The 25,171-nt window shown below is 40.4% G+C and overlaps 1 protein-coding gene across 1 annotated transcript in view; it reads right to left on the reverse strand.

The window, feature by feature from the left end:
• cacna1g (calcium channel, voltage-dependent, T type, alpha 1G subunit) overlaps positions 1-25,171 on the reverse strand; it is a 436,435-nt gene that overhangs the window by 126,020 nt on the left and 285,244 nt on the right. Inside the window, exons 11-14 of the mRNA XM_034708799.1 lie at positions 21,835-22,020; positions 19,215-19,329; positions 14,936-15,091; positions 9,267-9,332 (exon numbers count right to left, since the gene is read on the reverse strand). Coding sequence (XP_034564690.1) covers positions 9,267-9,332; positions 14,936-15,091; positions 19,215-19,329; positions 21,835-22,020 — 523 coding nt within the window. The remainder of the gene's footprint in view (positions 1-9,266; positions 9,333-14,935; positions 15,092-19,214; positions 19,330-21,834; positions 22,021-25,171) is intronic.

Raw genomic sequence — 25,171 nt, forward strand, 5'->3', positions numbered from 1 at the left:
CAGCAGATGTGTGTCTAACATGAGTCTGGTCCTGCTGGAGGTTTCTGCCTGTTAAAGGAAGTTTGTCCTTGCCACTGTAACTTCTTGCTAAATGCTGCAAAGTGCTCTGCTCATGGTGGATTAAGATGAGATCAGAGTCCTGTTTGTAAGATGGGACTGGATCTGATCCTGTCTTGATGTTGGGTCTTTTTTAATAATAGAACATAGAGTACGGTCTAGACCTGCTCTGTTTGGAAAGAGTCTAAGGAGAACATTTGTTGGGATTTGGCGCTATATGAATAAAGATTGATTGATTTTCAACTGAGAGTGCTGAAACAAAAATCAGCTGACTCTGAGGACACTGAGCACTGAAAACGCCAAATTGCATCAGGTTTGAATAGAAAACGGCGGCAGTGGACACAGCACCTTATTGGCTAAACTTGATTTAGGCTAAATGTCCTTTCCTTCCCATGTATGGGTTTTTTTGGGGACCCATAAAGAGGACATTCACCATCACACAGACCTACTTCTAACCAAACACAAAGCAAGAACAAACATCATCTGATCACCAAACATGGATTAAAGAAAGCTTCTTGAAGCACAGTAAGAGCTCCTCTCCTGCAGAGGTCATCAACCTGCTGGTGATCAATCAGAACACAGAGCTGTGATAGGACAAACCCAGTGGAGTGTGAGGCATGTCAGCGTGTTTCTGCACACTTTTATTTGAGGTTGGGGGGGCTGGGGGGTCAAAGAGGTAGGTCTTGGGTTCTGTTCCTGCTGAGCGGTGCTCAGTTAGTATCAGCTCGTGTCTGCAGCAGCCTCTGGTCAGTGTAAAGGTCGATCTGACAGAGTGTGTGTGTGTGTGTGTGTACTCACAGAAGAATCAAAGCTATGCCCGGAGCTTTGCTGTGAGGACGTTGTAGTGTAAGAAAGAGGAGCTGACCTGACAGGTGACCCCGGTGAAGAGCATGGGGGTAACTTGACCCTCATCTCTCCTTTCTGAGGCACACAGACAAACATCTGGCTTTCAGGATCCAACCACAGTTTGGGAAAGTTGATCACTTCACTCGCTAACAACTAATGAGGAAGAAATTCAGTTTCTATGGTGACTACTCTGGTTTCTGTTTGAGCTCATTCGTAAAGCAGGCAGAGTTGATCCATCATGTTTGGGAGTGTTTGGCCAGCAGGTGCAAAACATTAGCATCAGACAACTTCACTTACCATTGGCTTTCTTTAAAAACAAAAACTGATCCTCCATACGCAAATAAAACATCATCCAGAGAAACAGGAACTACTCGTGTTTCTCATCTAGAGCTATGGTTGGATCAAAAACAAAGAACAGTGCAGAACACAAAGTTGTGGCTTTTGTAGTGTTTCCAGATTTCTGCTGGCTGAAATTGAAGCTCAAATATTGGTCATCCCCATAATGGTCCTGTCACACCTTGACGATTTAGCAAGCGTTTGCAGGCGTATAACTACAAAATACTTCTCCTCACCTTCAAATCCATAGACAAACTCGCCCCTTCATATCTCTCTGACCTCCTCCATACTGCCACACCCGTCCCCACCCTCAGATCCTCCTCCTCCATCCACCTCACTGTCCCCCCCTGCTCGCCTTGTTACCATGGGGAGCAGAGCCTTCAGCCGCTCTGCTCCCCAGCTCTGGAACTCTCTCCCACCTGACCTCTGTAATACTGACTCACTCCCACATTTTAAATCCAAACTAAAAACTCATCTGTTTAAACTGGCTTACTCCATCTGACCACAACTCCCCTGTCCATTCACTTCAAACTTTTTAAACTGTGTTTTATTTCCTGTTTGTTATTTAAACTCTGTTTGTTTTTAATGTTGTAAGGTGACCTTGAGTGCCAAGAAAGGCGCCTATAAATAAAATGCATTATTATTATTATTATTATTCTAAAAAAAATAGGGAGTGCTCTGGCGTATGTCTCATAAGTTCTAGGTAAGTTTTGTATAAGCACACTGAAGCACGCTGGTATACGTCGTAGTATGGCGAGTATGCAGTGTATGGATCATTCCTCTGGCATACGCCTGCCATATGTTGTAGGTAAGTTATGTGATGGTTGACACATGTTCACACACATAGAGCTGTGTGTCTGCGTGTGTGTGAGTGTGAGAAGCCTTGGAGCCCTCACTCATACCCCTTTTCGACCGAGGCAGTTTCAGGGCCGGTTCGGAGTCGGGGCTCAATTGAGAACAGTTTTTTTGTGTTTCGACTGTCAGTGAACCGGCTCCCGGCCGCAAAAAACGGTTCCAGAGTGTCTCCAACTCATTGCTGGTCTAGAACCTATTGCGTCAGGGGCAAGGGGCGAGGGGGTGGGGTTGCCTTGATCAAAAAAACAAACCAAACCGCCATTGTCCTGCAGTGTAAAAATAAAAGAGAGGCAAAGCAGCGGTCAGCCGAGGAGACAAGCTGCTGTTGTCCACTATCATTGTTGTTGTGAGGGAAAGTTCACGCTAGCGCTGCTGGGAAAAGTGGTCATGTAAATCTGATGTCATGACGTACCTCTTGAACGGGCGCCGTGTTGGTTCACGAGTTTAACCAGCTGCGAACCAGCACAAGCACCAGCCCGGAAATACAACCCGGTTCACGTTGGTTGAAATGAGGTATCAGTGTCAAACAGCAGAGCCTCTGAAACAGAAGCTGAAGCCAGCATGTCGGAGTCTGCTGGTGTTCAACGATAAAGCTGCTGTTGTTGAATTCAATGAAGTTCAAAATGTGACGTTTTTGAAAGCACTGCAGTCAATAAGTGTAACTTGTTGTAAAGAGCAGAGGCTGTGTTCCTGCTGGTTTCACTCCTCTGACACTCTCCACGGCTCATCATGTTCTTACAAAGAGAGACTGCAGAGTTTTTAATAACACACACCTGAAGAGCCTCTCATTTCAACACGTATACATCGTCATTAACCAGCAGCAGACTTTTTATACACTTTGTCAGCATTATTACTCTGCCGCATGCTTTGCACAAGTGGACTATAGTTGGGCATAAGTTATGATGTTATGTATACGCCCAACATTGGAAAAAACATCACTGTATGTCAGCATTTTAGAGGCATTTTGATACGTGGGGAAAACACTGGCTAAAACGTCAAGGTGTGACAGAGCCATTAGGGCTGAATGTAGATCAGAAGTTCAGACATTGAGGAAAAACCGACCCGAACCCTGAATCTTCAATAAAATGAGAATTGTGCTTCTCCAAAATAAGAGCTGTTAAACTGTGGCTCATCTGAGCAACACAAAGAGTGTGTGCAGATGTAATGTGAGGTGAGGAGCTCGACTATTATCCTGGCATTGATTCAGAAACTCACAACAAAGGAGAGACTGATAGAAAGTTCCCATTGTGGGTTTAGATTAGCCAGAGGGTCTCTATTTTGAGCTGCAGAGGAAAGACACAGGTACACAACGGCCATAAACATTGCAGCTAGCTTACACCACACTTCAGAGCAGGCGGTGTGTTTGGAAGTTGACCTGTGGTAACATTTCTGCAGGAGTATTTTTAATATGCTTAAATACCAGATGCACCAGCAGGTCAGGACTGAGTTGCATTAATGGCACGACTCTGGTTGATTCAGTCAAAAGCTCAAGCTGACAGAAATATGTTCAGTGAGAATCGTCTGTCAGGAGTTCACAGCGCAATTCAGAAACCCAGTCGAGCAGTCAAAGCCGCCGAGGTGAAGCGTTTAAATCTGTGACAGAAAATGAGATGAATCCAGCTCAGCCTCAGACATGATCGTGATCTACAACTTTTATGATTTTCATTTTTTATATTCGGGAGGGGGGGGGGGAGAGGGCAGGGGGGCAGGACACGAGGGAAATCCCAGGTCCCCAAATAGCCTGGTTGTTTAGATAGCTTGTTTACACTCTGCCACCCCAATTTGGACACGGTGGTGGGAACAGGAGATGGGCCAGACCGGGCCTGCAGCTGATAGCCAGACAATAATAGACACCAGCAGCACACAGGGGGACCTCTATCACATGCCTTCAGAAGGGTGTAACAGGGGACGGAGGGTGGATGTTGATAGGAGGTAATTGTGTTTGTGTATTTGTGTGTATCCTACCACAGCTGCATTAGAGACTTGGATTAAATCAGATATGTGCACTGTAATAGCAAACCGTCATTAATGGCTTCCACAAGGATGTATGAACGGAAGTCCAGGTGATGGAAAAATGTAAATTGAGTCATTTAAAGCAACACGCTGTGCCTTGATTCAATTTGTGATAAAAGGTTTAAAACAAATGAACAGCACATGCTGATATCATGGGATTAGCAGGTTTAAAACGAACACATTTTTTAGATTTAACAACGTGGTGAACCGACAGGTGAGCACCATTATCTAAGCATCCATGATGTTGGCTTAAACCTACTTTGAGGAGTTTTTTGATGGTTGTGAAACAGACTGAAATTAATTCTCATATGACACCAAAAAACACAAACAAGAGCTTTAACATCAAGATTGAATCTTTCTGGGTGATTATTTTAACGCCTGTGCTCACTGCCAGGGGGTAGGTGTCAGGTAAGGCGATTAACAGCAGCCTCAAGAAGCAACATTTACAGAGCAAATATCTGCAATGAGTGATTCATTGGACTGCTATAAGACAGCAGGAGGAGATTACTTTACTGCTAGGGGTAGAAAAGAGACGAGACGTTCCAATTTGTCCACAGAGGGCGCCAAAACCACACAATCAAGAGCTGCAGCACTCTGATTTTACTCCGTAATGAGTTTGGAGAAGTTGTTGCTCTAATAGAGAGGGCTGATTTGCCAAATTCAGAAGATCTGTGGTAAAGGACACAGTCACATGGAGCGACGCCTGCGAGTTCAGGCAGACAACTCGAGCTGCAATGCCATACACGTCACATGTCCCAGTCTCATAACCATCATCCAATCCTGCCCTCTGCCTCTCAAATTGGCGGTCTATTTAAACTGGGGAAAAATCTCCCATCTCTCCCTCTGCCTGTCAACGCCTCTGCTGCTGCATGCCATTGCTGATATTTTCTTCTTCCCCGCCGCCTCCCCAGCTTCCACCTGCAGGCTCCGGGGGTGTTGAGTATGTTTTGCTCATCACTCCTCAAAGTCTGCATGTAAACTTATCTGCAGGGAGTGATGAGGCCGGAGCCTGGGCGCCAAACATGAATATGTATTTGCTGCTACAATAAACAATTTAAACGTGAGTTGTCTGACTGAACTCTATTTGCTGTCCTAGTTGTTCTTCCATTATCTGCACACAGTGATATAAACTCTTTTAACGGAGGAGCATTTTGTGCTGTGTTTAGCAAAAAAGTCACAACAGCCATCAATGAATGAAGTATTTTGAGATTATGGTGAGATCTCTCTGTTTTCCTCTGTCTCTTTATACAGCAATCTATAAATTCCAATCGCTCCCGTCGGCTCTGACCAATCAGAGCCACTCTCCTGATTGGTCCTCCTACATCGTCCTGATTGGGCGTGCACTACGATCTGTTTGTGGGCGGGGCTTAGAGGAGCAGAGAGGGGGAAGAGGGGTGTAGTGAGAGGGAAATCTGGTGTGGAGGGGTAGTGTTGACATTCGAAATCTCCCCCTGAACTGATGTTTATTCCAGGATTGCCAACAGCAGCTTTAATTATACGTACAATAAAAATGCAACAATATATATAAAAAAATGGGATCCAAATATTTATAAAAATAAGTACAAAATAAATAACTGCATGGCAAATAATGAAATATGCACAAATATGTGCAAACAGAGTTTTCTTTTGTGATTTAAATATAAATGCTAAAATTGTTTTAAAGCTCCAGTGAGGAACTTTTTGGATTGCATGATTTTGGCGCCCTCTGCAGACAAAGTGGAACACCTAATATCTTTGTTAGCCCTCCTCCTGCTGTCTTTTAACAGTCCAATGAATCACTCGTTGCAAATATTTGCTCTGTGAATGTTGTTTCTTGAGGCTGCTGTTAATCACCTTACCTGACTCCTACCCCCCGGCAGTGAATACAGGCAATAAAAGAATCACACAGAAAGATTAAATCTTGACGCTAAAGGTCTTGTTTATGTTCTTTGGTTTCATAAAGAAGCATTTGTGTTCATTTCAGTCTGTTTCATAACCATAAAAAAAATCCTCACAGTAGCTTTAAAATTTGTACTGTGGTAAATCTGAGCCCAACTTTAGAACAGTAATGATTCATTCTTTTTTATTTTTTTATGTCAAATAAGTTTTCTAAATATTGATTAAATGTCATCATTGTTTTCTTGCAGAGCAGCCCTGGACCTTCACAAGGCAGTAAATATAATGTGCAGAGTATACAGTCAGTGTGCAGTCAGTTAAAAAAAGGAATAAAACCACAACATCAGGTTAAACCATTAGAACGAGCAAGCAGACCCCACTCAAAACCTGATTTCAAGCTTGGACCCCCATGAGCTGCTGCATTCAAGGAAAGAAAATAACAACTCAAAACATTTGGCCCTTGAAAAAGTTCTGGATGAGTTCTAAAATTTAAGGATTCAGAGACGAGGCCGTCATGTTTTTTTCAGGAGCTTTGCCTTCGGAGTTACACAAACAGAGCTGCTCCTCCTTTATTAGTTTTCAACCTCTAGTCTGGCTGGATCCAACTGGCTGTATAGAATACATCATTCCAGTCTAACTGGTCCCCCTCCCTCCTACTTCAGATCCAACTTCCAGAACCTCCAGCCAGATAAAAGAGACTGAAAGATGGTGACCTTTGGCAGCGCCGGTGCAGCTTTCACACCCGGCCCAGAGCCAGGAAATAAATAAAGGAGTCCACTAAAGGGCCGTTGGGCTGGTAGTGGGTACCACCCAGGGTTTAATGTGGAGTCTGCTTTTAAAATATGACAAGAAAATAAACAAACAGCAAAGTGAAGAAAGTGTTGAAGCTCTTTGTTGTCTCTGCTTGACAGTCAGGCATGGCCCAGGTTAGAGTTTCACAGCGAGGGGGATCATGCAGGATGCAGAGGAGAGGACTTTCAGATGATGCGGCACATTCTCTGGCAGCCATGTTGAATGTTCTCATTTTGGTTAACACAATGTAAACAAACATTCTGCGGTGGCTCATTTGCCTTAGTGCACTCAGATAATTGAATTTAAGCACAAATTGAACTATTACATTAAAGCTCCATCCAAGAAACGTTTGTGTCAGTAACTCCTACATGGACATTGACACAGGCAGGGAGGGACTGATGTGAACGCCCACATGAAGGTTGACTGTAACAGGCTCAAGCTTTTCTTTGTGTACTTTATGACAGCAGGCCTGATAATCATGGATGTTTGAGGTGAATCCTGGACCACAGCAACTCTCTATAAGCTTGGTTAACCATCTATCACACTAGCAGACAGATAACTAGGCTAATTTTTAAACAGAAACTAAAAATGTATTTATTCAGTCTGACTTTTATGCAGGGTTTAACAGATTTATTATTTATTTTTTACTATTATATTGATTTTAATGTTTTTTTTAAAATTATTATTCTATCAATTGTAACTGTTTATTTTATTTCTATTTATTTATTCATTTATTTTTAATTTATCTACTCAGTTTTATTGACATTTTTAACCTTAATTTTATTTTTAAGTCTTATCCTTACCCTTTTTAATTTAATTATTTTAACTATCTATATTCTTAATATTGATTTGATGCTTTAACTTATTTTAATTACAAATATTTTATTGTTGCTGGTGTGCATTAGTCTCTATTTCAAAATCCATTTTAGTTTTTTTAATATGTCTTATCATTATCTTCTTTCTGCTTCTTTCTTGTTTTCAGTCTCTGTAAAGCTCTTTGGGTTGCATTCGACTTGTATGAAAGGTGCTATATAAATAAAGCTTGATTGATGATGATGATTAATTGATACTAATACCTTCTGGTTGGTATCAGACTAATATATAACACCAATTATCCTCAGTAGCGGTCACCTTGGTGTAAAAGACTCCCTGTTTGAGCTTGAAGCACAGCCCCATGTTTGATACTTCAGTGTAGGGAGAGTTGTCTCCAAAGTGTAGCCTTACCTTGCCATTGGCAGGATTCAAAGAATATCAAACTCTCTTTGGAGTGCTTGCTGACTTCTGTCTTGGCTTGTACTCTGTTTTTATGAAGGCTACAGGATATTTTCTAATACAGTTACTCATCTTTTGTACTGATGATTCACCTGCCAGAGTTTTAAGTCCATTCACAAGCCTTGGAAATTGTCCAGTTGTGAGCTACCTGATGCTGTCTGTGTAAAAAATAAACTGGACTTTTACTTCCTACTGCTGCACTCTATTGAATTGGGTTGGCAGCAGGACGTTCACCAGAGGAGATCGCAAAACCTCTGTGGACTCTGTGGAAACTGTTTGCATGGCCTCATATTACTAATGGCCAGTACAGAGCACAGGGGGTCATATTTATGGTGTTAGTCCAGTGGCCCTTTAAGACCTAAGAGCTGTAATGAGGTAAGAATTTATGATCTGATTCAGACGTGTATGTTAATCACATCTGTATACCCTGAACTGATTGATTCAGTTCTCAGGCCCTTCTCCTTTGGAAGCATCTACCAGTCAGGGTCCGGGAGGCAGACACCCTCTCTACTTTTAAGAGTAGGCTTCAAACTTTCCTATCCTATCTCACCCCCTTCCCCCCAACCCCCTCATCACTTACTTTAACTCTGCCTGTCCCATTAAAGTTACTAACCATAGACCTTTCTGGAGTCCCTGAGCTCCCTTGTCTCGTAGGTTCCTCTGAGCTGACGTAGACGTCCCCCTGCTGTGGACATTCCAGACTCCAGCTGATACGGATGTGCTGGACTCCACCTGCAACTGCTACTTCTACTCGTCTCATCACTATCACCGCTCCCTCTCTCTCTTATTCTCCTCTATCCCTCTTTCCAGACCCAACTATGTCGTGGCAGATGGCTAACATGAGTCTGGTTCTGCTCGAGGTTTCTGCCTGTTAAAGGAAGTTTTTCCTCTCCACTGTAACTAGCTAAATACTGTGAGGTGCAATTCTCATGGTGGATTAAGGTGGGGTCAGACTGAGTCTTACCCTGTCTTGGTGTTGGGTCTCTGAGGGTGTTAGGTCTTGTTTTTTGTGATTTGGCGCAAATAAAGATTGATTGACTATCTTGTTAGTACTGTATGTTTTGCGACTGTAAAGAGATGTGACACATATCTGCAAAGCCTCGATACAGAAGGGTGAGGAGAACAGGTGGGGAGGGAGGGCGGGCAGAGGAGAGGTAGAAGGAGGGCGATAAGGCGATTAAATGGGTGAGGGGGAGGGAGGGCTGCAGTGCTTTACATACCCCTGACTCTACAGGCAGCTGAATCAGGCTCAGCTGGGCATGCAAATCCTCCCGCTTGGCCACTTCCTATAGTGGAAGTGTGAGGTGCAGCCGGACAGGAGAGGGAGGCGGGAAAATATGCACAGAGAGGTGAGAGGTGGAACCATCGCAGTAGACAAGAGCAGAAGGACACGGTTAAAGGTGGTTCAGCCTGAGGTAACATCTCGACTTCACCATGCAACAGAGCATATCAAAGCAACTGTCCCGGATCACAGTGTGCAGTCAGTGCTGCACATGTCGAAAGCATGGGAAGTCAGGACAGCAAAGAGCAGAGTGAAGAGCACAGCCATGTTTACCTTTCAGTTGGTCCATTCATTTATAGTATGGAAATCGTTGGTTCAGACAGCAGTAATGAAAATGGTTCTCCACACATAAATTTAATGACACTGCAGTTTCAGCTATGCATCAGGACACGTTGTGCTCAGGATGGTAGCATTCCTTTGCAGCCGACTTGTCAAGTAGCTTTCAAACTGAGTGAGTGTGTGTGTGTGAAGTGTGTCAATGTGTGCTACAAAGAAGAGAAACATCTCTGTTAGTCAGCCCCCTTAAAGACAAAGATCAGTCTAATTGCACTCTCTGCACTGGATCACACCCTCACTGACACACACACACACACACACACACACACTGAGAGAAATGGCTGATAATAAAAGACATGGTATGACGAGGTGAGGAGGATGATAGAGGGTGATAAAAACAGATTAAAGGATGGGGGAAAATACCTCCATAAGAAGATTTCCCCTTTGCCTGCATGCTCAAAGCAATAAAAACATTAGGTAACACATCTTTTTTTGTGCGTGGACTCGTGTGTCTCGGCTCCGCAGCCACGTATCTCTCCTGACTTGGCTCACGTCGTTCAAGTGCCCGTTTCCTGGCAACCCTGACGCAAGGAAAGTTTGGTCGCCTAAAAATAAACTTGGTGTTTGCAGAAAAAGGATGTTAAGTTGAAAAAAGGGAGAGGGAGAATGGAGCCGACAGCTACAGATACAAAGGGGGAGGATAGAACAGGAGCTAAAAGACCTGAGGGGTTTCAACATGTCGTGCTGTGTGTGTGTGTGTGTGTGTGTGTGTGTGTGTGTGTGTGTGTGTGTGTGTGTGTGTGTATATCTTCACCTTTTGAAGAGTTTCTTCCCATAGCGTTTAACAAATATAGAAGGTAAACAATGTCAAGACGCATTAAACATTTGGATGCATTTTTGTTCAATCTCTGTTCACAGGAAGTGATCTGATTGGATGTTACAGTGGAAGACATACACACACTCTGCCTCTTCACAGTGTCAAACACCATCACCCATTAACCTCATTGTGACTCATATTTTAGGACTCAGGCCTGCTCATCGTACCTTAAGTCTCTAAAAGTAGTATGGGAGGTAGAGCCTTCAGTTATCAGGCACCTCTCCTTTGGAATCACCTACCAGTCAGGGTCCGGGAGGCAGACACCCTCTCTACTTTTAAGAGTAGGCTTCAAACTTTCCTTTTTGATAAAGCTTATAGTTAGAGCTGGATCAGGCTTGGACCAGCTCTTAGTTATGCTGCTATAGGCTTAGACTGAGACTCTGGGATCCTGTCTTTCCCTCTCTCTCCTCTCTCTGTCTGTCTCTTACTTTAACTCTCCCTGTCCCATTAAAGTTCCTAACCATAGACCTTTCTGGAGTCCCTGAGCTCCCTTGTCTCGTAGGTTCCTCTGGATCTCTGCTGCTGTGGACGTGCCAGACTCTAGCTGCTACAACTACTACTATCCATCTCCCCACTATCATCTCTCTCTCTCTTCATCTCCCTCTATCCCTCTCTCCATCACGGTCTCAGCAGATGTGTGATGTCCAAAAGTTTAACTGTTTTAGGTTCCTCTGGATCTCTGCTGCTGTGGACCTGCCAGACTCCAGCTGCTACAACTACTACTATCCCTCTCACCACTATCATCTATCTCTCTCTTCATCTCCCTCTATCCCTCTCTCCAACACAGTCTCAGCAGATGTGTGTCTAACATGAGTCTGGTCCTGCTGGAGGTTTCTGCCTGTTAAAGGAAGTTTGTCCTTGCCACTGTAACTTGCTAAATGCTGCAAAGTGCTCTGCTCATGGTGGATTAAGATGAGATCAGACTGAGTCCTGTCTGTAAGATGAGACTGGATCTGGTCCTGTCTTGATGTTGGGTCTTTGATGATAATAGAACATAGTCTGAGGAGAACATTTGTTGGGATTTGGTGCTTTATAAATAAAGATTGATTGATATTTTCTTTGTCACTTTCCTTCACACTAAGGGAAATATCTGTAGCTTTTACTGACTCATGATCTGCTATATTCAGATTTTGGTTGGTTGCTGTAATGTAAACTTCATTGATTGGCAGTACAGTTACTGCTTTGCCTGTTTGCCTTCCGAGGGTTCTTCCAGAGTTAAACACTTTCTTTTTGTTGTATTTCTGCAAGTTAACAAACTGCAGAAGCTCGTTTGTGTCTTAGTTGCTAGTGTCGTATTCGTTCCACATTGCACCATAGGGGTTACTGGCTACTTTTGACAGTCTTCCTGCAGAGATCCAAAAATGAGTATTCAAATTGGCAAAACATGACAAGATACCAAAATGGCATAATATCCTTGTTTTCTTTCTTTCTGAACACGTCTCAATTAAGAGAAAACAGATCCTACACTAGTTTTCTTCTGATTAAAATTCAACCAAAAAGAAGATAAAGTGATTCTTAGCTTCACCTTCCTTTATGTTTGGACTCAAAGCCGTCCACAGAAACGTGTTAATGTTCAGCCTTCATGTAAAACCTTCATCTTAAGCAGCTTTGGTCAATGTCTCCCACCTCCTACCTGTTTCATTCACTACTTAAGCTCAATAGCAGCATAAACCCATTCCAATTAATTCATTTTATATGAAGCTGTCATCCCACCCTCCATCTATTCTCTTTCCCCCCATCCAAAGAGCCACAGACCATCAGAGATCAAAGCAAAGGAGCTGCTTCCCTTCACCGATGGAGGGAGAGAGGAAGACAAGCAGAGGTAGAGATGGGCTGAATACTCTCTCCATCTCCTCTCACTCTCTTCATTACTCGCAGTAACTCTATCTCTCTCAAATAAAGTGCTGTAGAATTAGAATGGACTGAGAGGTTGCTCAATAACTTTTATCTTTTGTGCTCAATTTAGACTGGAACACATTCAGCAGCTGTCTCTTACAAAGATGACATTCACCTCCTTCACCTCCTCTGCTGTGCATCGCTCCTTTCTTCCTCACAGTAACTATGTAGTAACCTGCAGGAGTCAGTACTGACAGACTACAGTCAGGATATCTGTTCACTTTATGAGGCTTTTATTTTGGTACTTCCAATGGGTGGCAGGGTGAATTTGCGTATTAGCAAAATATTTAGGATTGCAGAGCAACATTTAACAATTAGATTTGTCATTTAACATTTAAATTTAACATTTGGATTTAACATTTAACATTTAGGCTAGATTTAACACTCAACTTTTAAATTTTAAATTTAACATTTAACATTTAGATTTAGGATTTAAAATTCATATTTAACATTTAGATTTAACAGTTAACATTAAGATTTAACATTCAACTTTTAGATTTAACATTTAAAATTTACATTTAGGTTTAAACATTGAGATTTAACATTTAACATTCAGATGTAACACTTAGATTTAACATTTAGATTTAACATTCAACTTTTAGATTTAACATTTAAAATTCATATCTAACATTTAGATTAAAATTTAACATTAAGATTTAACATTCAACATTTTTATTTAACATTTATATTAAACAATCAACTTTTATTTTTAACTTAGATTTAGATTTAACATTTGGATTTAACATTTAGATTTAACATTCAACTGTTACATTTAAAATTCATATTTAACATTTAGATTTAACATTCAAAATGTATTTTTAACATTTAGATTTAACATTCAAAATTTATTTTTAACATTTATATTAAACATTCAACTTTTATTTTTAACTTTAAGATTTAAATTTAACATGTAGATTAAAATTTAACATTTAGTTTTAACATTCAATTTTTAGATTTAACATTTAACTTTTAGATTTAACATTGAGATTTAACATTTAACATTCATATTTGACATTTAGATTTAACATATAGATTTAACTTTTAGATTTAACATTTAGGTATAGGATTCAAAATTCATATTTAAAATTTAACATTTAGATTTAACATTTAGATTTAACATTTGACTTTTAGATTTAACATTTGACTTTTAGATTTAACATTTGACTTTTAGATTTACATTTAGATTTAACATTCAACTTTAAGATTTAACATTTAACTTTTATATTTAACATTAAACTTTTAGATTCAACATTTGTCATTTAGATTTAACATTTAACTTTTAGAATTAACATTGAGATTTAACATTTAACATTCATATTTAACATTTAGATTTAACATTTAGATTTAACATTTGACTTTTAGATTTAACATTTGACTTTTAGATTTACATTTAGATTTAACATTCAACTTTAAGATTTAACATTTAACTTTTATATTTAACATTAAACTTTTAGATTTAACATTAAACTTTTAGATTTAACATTAAACTTTTAGATTTAACATTTAACTTGTAGAATTAACATTGAGATTTAACATTTAACATTCATATTTAACATTTATATTTAACATTTAGATTTAACATATAGATTTAATATTTAGATTTAACATTCGACTTTTAGATTTACATTTAGATTTAACATTCAACTTTTAGATTTAACATTTAACTTTTATATTTAACATTCAACTTTTATATTTAACATTTGTCATTTAGATTTAACATTCAACTTTTATATTTAACATTTAGATTTCACATGTGGATTTTACATTCAACTTTTAGATTTAACATTTAACATTTAGATCTAACATTCAACTATTAGATTTAACATTTAGATTTAGATTTAAAATGGATATTTAACTTTTAATATTTAGATTTAACAAAGAAGAGAAGTTCAGTGATTTACGTCAATCTTCAGAGTGACATCTGTGTGAGATGAGCGTCAGGTTGTTGAAACAGGAGACGTTGTCGTCTCACAGTCTCGTCTGGGAGACGTAGTTTTCTTCTGATGTACTTTATGACATGACTGCATTGGTAAAAATAAGCATAGCAATAACGAGGACGACTGCTGAGATAGTGGGAAAGAGTGGGAGGACAAGAGGCTGACAGAGAGATGAAGATGAAGAGGAGAGGAAAAACACTGCAACTAGTGTGCTCTCATATCTTCACCCACTGCAGAGAGTACAAGGAAAAGGTACAGGTTAATGCCTGCAGGGTTTCTGCATTTGTTATGTAGCCTATGTGTGGGCACCAGCATCCATCCATTATGCTTATGGGGGCCTGGACTGAAAAAAGAACCTTATGGAGTCATTTAGTCTAATGTTTCAGTCTTAAAGCCTCTTTTTCTAAATAAAAACAAAAATTCAGCAGCAAAATGTTCAGAATATAAAAACTATACTTTCCCCTTTAAAGGAAGCCAGGTACTCACTAATAGGTCCTGTGGTTAAAAAAGAGGCTTTAGAAAAAGAAGATTTTAAGACTGACGTTCAGACAGAAATATTACAGTGTTCATTTCAACTGTTAGTAGATATGATTGTACATATGTGATCAGCCAGCACTATACCTCTGCCTGGAAACCTTCAACCAATATGGCCACCAGCAAGTTGAAGAGGACGTAGTTGCCAAAGGTCATGAGGGCAATGAAGTATAGGGCAGCTACAGGAGTGGTGGAGGCCATGCCATTGTAAAGTACCTTGTTCCAATCCTCCTGTGTTAGAATCTTGAGGAGAGCAGAGGACAGGTGTTTATGAGAAAAGGTAAATCATGTTCTGATGTTTCTGTGAGGGTAAACAGTGTTTGTTTGCAGGTTGACTTGTTGCTGATCCTCATCGTCTTTGAAAGCTGTTCAAAGCTTCTCTCAGACGCTCATGCTCCATACGCTGTCTGAAGGGCTGAACAGAGGAAACTTCACTGCTTCAAATCTCAGTAAGTTTTAAAAAACTGTGGGTCCTTGATCTTTATTTGATGCTACTTTAAAAGGAACATAAGCTCCACAAGTTGGTTGAAAAGTCTCTGGTTTACTTTTTAATATTGCAGCACCAAATATTCACTCCTGAGTGAAGTACAAAGCTCTGTATGGTGGGTAGGGAGCTTCCATTCAGCTTCCCTAAGCACTGGTAGTATCTGGGTGAGACTTCCACACATTAAAACATATACAGTGGATGTGCTTGATGTGTTTATGTGTCAGATAAACCCACGAAACTTAAAAATATTCTCATTGGCTCTTGAAGAAAAGGAAACAAACAAAAGAACATCTTCTGTATATGGAGCACATATCCAATTAACAGAGCTACCTGCTTCCCTGCTGCTATTTTTGAGACACTATGTTGAATATAATGTGTTATTCAAATATGCAAGACTCAAAATGTGGAGTAAACACAACCAAGCTCTGCTCTGGGTAGAAGTTTAGCCAACTCAGGGTTCTGTGATATTTCAAAGGTTGTGTGTTGATGAAGATAATTTAAAGTAGATAACTGTTTTTAAAAATATGCTAGATAAAGCTAACACATAGAGAAGTTTCAGTGAGTGCACAAATTGACATCAGGGGAATGGAAAAGTAAGAACATGTCAGTATGTTTACTACAGCAGGATGTTCTGAGGCGTCGTTTGTAAAGTTGTGCACACTGAAAATAACAGCAGCATGTCTCCACATTTAGCTCCAAAATGTAAAAAAAAACTGTGTGAATTTTGAAAAGTCAATTTTTTTTTATCACATTTAGAGCTTGTTGATTTTATTTTTGTCGTGACAAATACACTTAAGTTAAAATCACTGTTTAATCAAATTGCTTAATGCTAAATACAAATCTAAATGTTAAATGTAAATGTTAACTGTAAATGTTGATTGTTAAATGTAAATGTTAAATGTTAAATCTTAATGTTCAACGTTACATCTAAATGTTAAATCTAAATGTTCAACGATATATCAAAATGTTACATGTTAAATTTAAATGTTGATTGTTAAATGTAAATGTTAAATGTTAAATGTAAATGTTCAACGTTACATCTAAATGTTAAATGTTAAATGTAAATGTTCAACGATATATCTAAATGTTAAATGTTAAATCTAAATTGGTACCATGGTAACATTGTTTACATACAAGATCAGCTGTTAGCAGCCTGTAGCATGTTGATGCTAAACGGAGAAGGAGGCACGGATGACGTGCTGGTACTGAGGTGCAAGCTATAAAAGACGACATGGACCTGTCCTTCCACCCACCGTTATGGGGAATGTAAGATCTATCTACGATAAGGTGGACGAGCTAACCCAGCACCAAAGGGAATACTGGCAGAGTAGCATCATGCTAACAGAGCTAACACCGGACACGAACGCCACATTGGAAGGATTTCACCTGCTGTGGGCGGACAGGATACAGGAGAGCAAGATTGAACTAACTGGTGAAGAGGGCCAGCTCAGTCCTGGACCCTGTGGAGGTGGTGGCTGACAGGAGGATTATGGCCAAGCTGTCTTCTCTGATGGACATTTCTTTTCTATATATATATCTTGTTGAAATTCTTGTTTGTACACTTTTTTGTTTGCTGCTGTAACTCCATAAAGTTCCCAGTTGTGGAACGAATAAAGGAGTATCTTATCTTATCTTATCTTATCTTATCTTAAATTCACACTGCTACCAAGCAGAAATGCCAAAATAAAAGTCTCAGAAAGTGATTAAGGTATCCAGACCATAGTCTGTCAGTTCTGACTCCTAGCCTTTACAAGCCTGACTGCCCGCCGTCCATTATGCGCAACTTATGTGTTTTAAAGGGAGTTTAGGAGGCCAAAAAGAGGTTTCATAACATTCAGTCAGGACTGACCCAGTCTATGGTACGGACAAGCTAAGTTGCTATTGCTAAGTCTGTCATAAAACGCTTTATGAAGCTTTTATTTTGGTATTTTGGCTAAGCGGCAGCGTCACTTTGCATATTAACTAAATATTTAGGATTGCAGATTCAACATTTAACATCTAGATTCAACATGAAACATTTAGATTCAACATTTACCATCTAGATTCAAGATGAAACATTTAGATTCAACATTTACCATCTAGATTCAACATGAAACATTTAGATTCGACATTTAACATTTAGATTAAACATATAACATTTAGATTTAAAAATTAACATTTAGATTTAAAATTTAATATAACAAGTAATATCTAGATTTAACAATCAACATTGAGATTCAACATTTACTACTTAGATCTATATTTAGCATTTGGATTTAACAGTGATTTTACCTTACATATATTTTTTTACAACAAAATTAAATCAAATTCCCGTTAATGTGATAAAATAAGTGACTTTCAAAAATTTTCCCTACATTTTTAAAGGTGACATATCATGCAAATCGACTTTTTAATGGTTCTCTACCTGAAATATGTGTCCCTGGCATGTCTACAAACCCCCCGAAAATATTAAAAATCCATTCTGCCCCTGTTCTGATTTCTCCACCTTTCTGTAAATGTGTCTGAAACGAGCCGTTTCAGACTTCAGTGTTTTTGTTACGTAACAACAATATCCAGTCTGTAACTGAAGTCAGAGCTCGGAGCTTGTTCAGCCCATAGACTGTATAAAATACAACTCAACCCCTCCTCTGTTTTTCATTACCTGCACACACGTGTGCTAACAAGGAGCTTAGGAGGGAGTCATGCTAGTTGTAGGCTGTCTTAATAAACACAAAGGTCGGTTTTACTCCCCACGTCTGCAGATTTGAAGATCTAGTGGAGGATTTTGATTTTTCATGGAAAAGTGCTAGTGCTAGTTAGCATAGCCACATAGCTACATGTTCGTAGCTGTGTACCAAGACACACGTCTACATACTGACAAATAAAACAACAAGAAACACTAAATCTGTGACCAATCCTTCAGAAAGGTCCTGCTACAGGCGCCTCTCCGTCAGGATCAGATTCTGGATCAGATTCAGAGGGTTGAAGTAACGCGGGTCTGTGAGCAGCCGTGTATATTCAGCCAACATGTAAACATTAGATCAACGTGCCGGAGAGCCGAGGGCACATCCACTTCCTGAGGGGGCGTGGTCAGAGAGCTCATTCTCATTTAAAGGTACAGGCAGAAAACAGCCTGTTCTGAGCAGGGCTGAAAAAGTGGGTTTTACAGGCAGACAAAAATCTGTTATCAAAGTGTATTTTTTGAGCATAAACTTTAAAGACATGTTTTGGGGACCTCTTAGTCCAATACATTTTGATGAAAAAGAGCGTAATATGTCACCTTTAAGAGATTTAAGTGCTAAATGTGGAAAATTGTTGATGTTATCTTCAGTGTGCACTTTACAAACAGTGATCCATAGTTCTGACACTAAACACCATCCATAATAAGCTGATTTACTGAATTCTAAATGTTTACCACAGTGTGAGAGATAAAGATGATACAACATGTAGAGTTAAGAGTTAAACGCTGCAGAGGATTCACTAATGCGAGATGACCTAATGTAAGACTTGTACCTGCTTTCTGAAATGCTTAGAAAATTGGATCTGTGGAAGAAGATGAGAAAGATAGATAGAGGCCTGACTTTGATATAATTTATTTATTCTGGAGGAAATTGTTTTCTCCGCCTAAAAAGGGGACAACTCCAAACCAAGCCCAGTGAGGCAGGAGGATGTGAAGTTAGCAGCTTCAGGGGACTTCAGCTGTACGGTTTGATCACACAGGAAGTTCAAGCTTACAGATGGTAGATGAGCTTGCATACCTGGAGGCAACAGTGCTGCTGCATCGATACAATCTCAACACACTGTGACGTTAGATATAAAGTACAGCTAATCTATCCATAACCCGGTGAAATCTGAATATTTAATAAAGCAGGGGGAGGAAGAAAAGAGAGTCATGCTCACCTGGAAGACCGTCACTATGGCCCAAAGGAGGGAATCAAAGTTTTTCCTGTCTGGGAGAGTGTCTCCATCCCTTTCAGAGCCAAACTTACATCCAAACAGATGCATGCCGAGGATACTGAGAAGCAAAAGAAAAGAAATAGAGGAATAAATCTTTAGATGGAGCCTCGACAGAACAATAAATGCAAAACAGCAACAAAACAATTGTTTGAAACGTTTTCACGACCCTTCTGATAATACCTGCTGTCAGCAAAACACTGGGGCTGAATATATTGGTTAATGTAGACCATGTTAAGAGATACAGTATAGCAAACATCCACCAATACCAAGCTTTATGATTCAAACATTGCAAAGATATGGGTAAACATTATAAATATGGTAGGAAGGAGGAGGAGGGAACGTAGCACTGTGATCGGGTTGAGTTCAGCACCATGGAGAGCGCTGGAAAGTTAACTTGTGTGTTTTATGTAAGTGAATAAACATTAACAGCATCAGAGACAAAAATACGATCACATCAGACTGAAAGCTGCTTTATTATCTCAGGTTTTTAGGGACAAAGATGAAACTCTGGAGTCTGTGTGTAAGTGTGGAGCTCTCACCGGAGCGATGATTAGCTTTGCTTTGTGATAACACCGGGAACAGGAGCAAACAGCGAGCGCAGACAAAAGGTAACAAAAGGTAGAGAAGCTTCTCCTTAGTTCAGTAAATAACGCCCACGACTCATTTGTTTTATGTGCACACAAGCAGCACAGCACTTTGAGTTTTTGGGAGAAGTAATTTGGTATTAGTAATTCCTAGCTTACAAAAGTTTAGGCTTCATCGTGTGTTCGCTGTCTCTCTGTGAAAGAAGCACTCAGCAAGGTCACAAAGTTCCTCTAAGGTTAAGAGAGTAAATCCAGTCCTCCGTTCACTTCTCTGTTCGTTTACTGATAAACCTTGAACTTAATGTCAGACGCAGGCTAGCACGCTCGCCTCAAGTCTTTATGCTAAGCTCCTTCCCTCCAAGCTCTTTTCCATAATCACTGTAATGACTGAAAACTGACAATCTGCCTAAACCCTCAGAGAGAAATAAATAATCAAAAAACAGGAGAGTAACCTTTCCTAAGGTCAAAATAACACAACATGTTCATCTGACTCCATTAAAACAGGTCAGACATGATAACAGTTACAATCTATGATAATCAGATTAAAGACGGGAGGGAGGAAGGGAGGGAGGGAGGGAGGAAGGAAGGAAGGAAGGAAGGAAGGAAGGAAGGAAGGAAGGAAGGAAGGAAGGAGGGAAGGAAGGAAGGAAGGAAGGAAGGAAGGAAGGAAGAAACGAAAAAGGAAGGAAGAAAGAAAGAAGGAAGGAAGAAACAAACAAACAAACAACAAAGGAAGGAAGAAAAAAGAAAGAAGGAAGGAAGAAAGGAAGGACAAAGGGAAGAAAGAAAGGAAGATAAGAAACAAACAAAGAAAAAAAGAAAGGATGTAAGTAGGAATGAAGGAAAAAAGGAAGGAAACAAAAAGAAAGGAACAAAAACAAACAAAAACAAAAAAGAAAGGAAGAAAACAGACAAACAAACAAAAAAGGAAGGAAAGAGACAAACAAACAAAAAAGGAAGGAATTAAAGAAAGGGGAAAAAGGAAGGGAAGAAAAGAAGGGAAGAAAGGGAAAGGAAGAAAAAGGAAGAAAGGAAGAAAAGAAACAAACAAACAAAAAAAGAAAGGATGTAAGCAGGAATGAAGGAAGAAGGGAAGAAAGAAAGAAACAAAAAAGAAAGTAAGAAAGAGAGAAAAGAGAGAAGAAGGAAACAAAAAGAAAGGAAGAAGGAAGGAAGAAAAGAAAGAAAGGAAAGGAAAAAAGGAGAAACAAAGAAGGAAAGGAATAAGGTAAGAAAAGAAAGGAAACACAAACGAACAAAAACAAAAAAGGAAGGAATAAACAAGTAAACAAAAAAGAAAGGAGGAAAGAAAAAAGAGAGAAGAAAGAAAAAGTAGAGAAAGAAGAAATAAAAAGAAAGAAAGGAAAGAGGAAAAAGAGAATCAAAGAAGGAGAGAAAGAAGAAATAAAAATAAAGAAAGGAAAGAAGAAAAAGAGAAACAAAGAATGAAAGAAAGAAAGAAAGAAAGAGTGAGTCTGCGTTGGGTCAGAGTGCTCGTCAGCTGTGTGGTGGAGCAGCAGTGATTCTGCATTGCAGACTGTTTGTGATTCTAAACGCAGAAACTGAACCAGAGCGAGGGATCAATCTGCTGCGTCAACCTGGCAGCCCTTCACTCAAACCAGAGGCTGTTTATCCCTGAATACACACACGCTGAATACAAACACACACTGAACACACACACACACACTGAATACACACGCAAACACACACACACACACACTGGAAATGTTGCATTTCTTACTGCTTATGTAGAAGTGACGTCAGATATCTCTGAGCACTAATCCAGGCCGAGCCATGTGGGTTAAATGAATTCACCTTAGACATTTTCATTGTCAGACTCTACGTAAGTAACATTTGACCTTGATGATTCTTATTTCCTGAGTGATTAGAAAACTGAGAGGAACAGTGGAACTGATCAAAAGTAGATGTTTGCAGTGACAGACAGGATGTAAAGCCTCTCTCTCACTCCCTCTTCCTACCTGAAGATGAAAATAAAGAGCATGAGCAGCATGCAGAAGGTGGCCACGTTGTCCATGGTCTTCATCAGAACCACCAGCTGCCTCTGCAGGGCCGGCATGAAACGAACCAGCTTCAACACCCGCATCAGCCGGAAGGTCCTGAGAACCGAGAGACCACCACCCTGCTGACCCACGATCTCCCACACACTGTCAGAGAAAGAGAGACACATCACATCTAAACCCTGCTGAACGTAACACACAACACCTTTTCTATTGTATCATCATCTTGTTCACTATAACATGACATCATCACTCTACACAGACTGTTTGTAATATTTTATACCTGCCACATTTTAAATTGTGAAACTGTTGAATTAAAGTTGAATTGGAAGCTGATGTGATTCTACTACTGTATTCATCCTTGGCTTATTTCCCTTAGTTAGTATCAGGAACATTATTTGTATTGTAGAGTGATGATCCTTGGTTAGTGGGTTTTATGTGTTGTTAACTATGCCTGGACTTTTAACTAGCACTGGTAAGTGAGAGCACATCACCCCCATCCTCCCCTCCCTCCATTGGCTCTCTTGTGGTCCCTAGAGAAATAATTCCACTAAATCTGTGTCCAGTCCGTCTCTGATCCGCCACAGCACCAGCTCTGATAGGTTTCTTTTTTAGTCAATGTGTTAACTTCCACTGGATCCGCTCCGTTGCGTTCCGGCTGTGTCTCTGATCCGGCAGGTCGGAGCCCTCCGGATCAGAGACTCAAGACTTCTATTTGTGCCGGATGCCGGAGCACGACGCATCAATCTCAACAGAGCAGATGGAGCGGGACAGGAAGTCAGGTTTCACCAAAACAAAATGAAAACATCCGGTTAATTTTCAGAATAAAACACTCTGTGTTCTGAAAACGCAACCGTTTGGTGTTGACGGACGAGAGAGCACGGAGCTGGACTGCAGCGGATTGGAGATGGACTGGACACGGATCTGGAGGAAGTCTGCCCCTTCCGTTAGATCGTCTCTGACCCTACCAACTTTTAAACCTCGTCTTAAAACTTTACTCCTTGGCTTTTAACCCAGCAGAGAGCTCTGTGGTCTCTGTCTCTGTCTGTTCTTTAATTTAATCTTTTTCTGTGTTTTTCAGTATTTGTTAAAGTGTTTAATGTGTTTTATTATATTTTATTTCTTTCTGTGTGTTTTAACTTATATTACCGTGCAGCACTTTGGTAAACATCATTGTTTTTTTAATAATGTGCTATATACAGTATCTCACAAAAATGACTACACCCCTCACATTTCTGCACATATTCAATTATATCTTTTCATGGGGCAACTCTGAAGAAATGACACTTTGACACAATTTAAAGTAGTCAGTGTACAGCATGTATAGCAGTGTAAATTTACTTTCCCCTGAAAATAACTCAACACAAAGCCATTAATGTCTAAACCACCGGCAACAAAAGTGAGTACACCCCTAAGTGAAAATGTCCAAATTGGGCCCAAAGTGTCAATATTTTGTGTGGCCACCATTATTTTCTAGAACTGCCTTAAAGGTGACATATCACGCTTTTTTCATCAATCTATATTGGTCTAAGAGGTCCCCAAAACATGTCTTTAAAGTTTATGCTCAAAAAAACACTTTGAAATCAGATTTTGGTCTGCCTGAAAAACCCTCTTCTTCAGTCCTCATCAGAACACTCTGTTTTCTCTCTGACCACGCCCCCTCAGGAAGTGGGTGTGGCCTCGGCTGTCCAGCACGTTGATCTAATGTTTACATGTTGGCTGAATATACACGGCTGCTCAGAGATCACGTCACTTCAACCCTCTGAATCTGATCCAGAATCTGATCCTGACGGAGAGGCGCCTGCAGCAGGACCTTTTCTGAAGGATTGGTCCCAGATTTAGTGTTTCTTGTTGTTTTATTTATCAGTATGTAGACGTGTGTCTTGGTACACAGCTACCAACATGTAGCTATGTGGCTATGCTAACTAGCGCTAGCACTTATCCATGATAAATAAAAATCATCCAGTAGATCTTCAAATCTGCAGACGTGGGGAGTAAAACCGACCTCTGCCAGAAAGGCAGCAGGACCTTTCTGAAGGATTGGTCACAGATTTAGTGTTTCTTGTTGTTTTATTTGTCAGTATGTCGACGTGTGTCTTGGTACACAGCTACAGCTACAGCTATGAACATGTAGCTATGTGGCTATGCTAATTAGCGCTAGCACTTATCCATGACAAATAAAAATCATCCACTAGATCTTCAAATCTGCAGATGTGGGGAGTAAAACCGACCTTTGTGTTTATTAAGACAGCCTACAACTAGCATGCCTCCATCCTAAGTTCCTTGTTAGCACACATGTGTGCAGATAATGAAAAATGGAGGAGGGGTTGAGTTGTATTTTATACAGTCTATGGGCTGAACAAGCTCCGAGCTCTGACTCCGTGACAGACCGGATATTGTTGTTACGTAACAAAAACACTGAAGTCTGAAACGGCTCGTTTCACACACATTTACAGAAAGGTGGAGAAATCAGAACAGGGGCAGAATGGATTTTCTTTTATTCTCGGGGGGTTTGTAGACATGCCAGGGACACATACTTCAGGTAAAGAACCATTAAAAAGTCCATTTTGCATGATATGTCACCTTTAACCCTCTTGGGCATGGAGTTCACCAGAGCTTCACAGGCTGCCACTGGAGTCCTCTTCCACTCCTCCATGAAGACATCACAGAGCTGGTGGATGTTAGAGACATCAGATGCTCTATGGGGTTTAGGTCTGGAGACATGCTTGGCCACTCCATCACCTTTACCCTCACCTTCTTTAGCAATGCAGGGGCCGTCTTGGAGGTGTGTTTGGGGTCGATATCATGTTGGAATACTGCACTGTTGCCCAGTTTTTGAAGGGAGGGGCTCATGCTCTGCTTCAGTATGTCACAGTACATGTTGACATTCATGGTTCCCTCAATGAACTGTAGCTCCCCAGTGCCGGCAGGACCCATGCAGCCCCAGACCATGACACTCTCACCACCATGCTTGACTGTAGGCAAGACACACTTGTCTTTGTACTCCTCACCTGGGTGCCACCACACACGCTTGACACCATCTGAACCAAATAAGTTTATCTTGCTCTCATCACACCACAAGACATGGTTCCAGTAATCCATGTGCTTAGTCTGATTGTCTTTAGCAGATTGTTTGCAGGCTTTCTTGTGCATCATCTTGCGGACGTTCTGGACTCCAGCTGATACGGACGTGCTGGACTCCAGCGGCAACGGCTTTTACTACTTGTCTCATCACTATCACCGCTCCCTCTCTCTCTTACTCCCCTCTATCCCTCTTTCAAGACCCAACTCGGTTGAG

The sequence above is a fragment of the Notolabrus celidotus genome, chromosome 18, assembly GCF_009762535.1.
Source record: "Notolabrus celidotus isolate fNotCel1 chromosome 18, fNotCel1.pri, whole genome shotgun sequence".
Taxonomy (NCBI): Eukaryota; Metazoa; Chordata; class Actinopteri; order Labriformes; family Labridae; genus Notolabrus; species Notolabrus celidotus.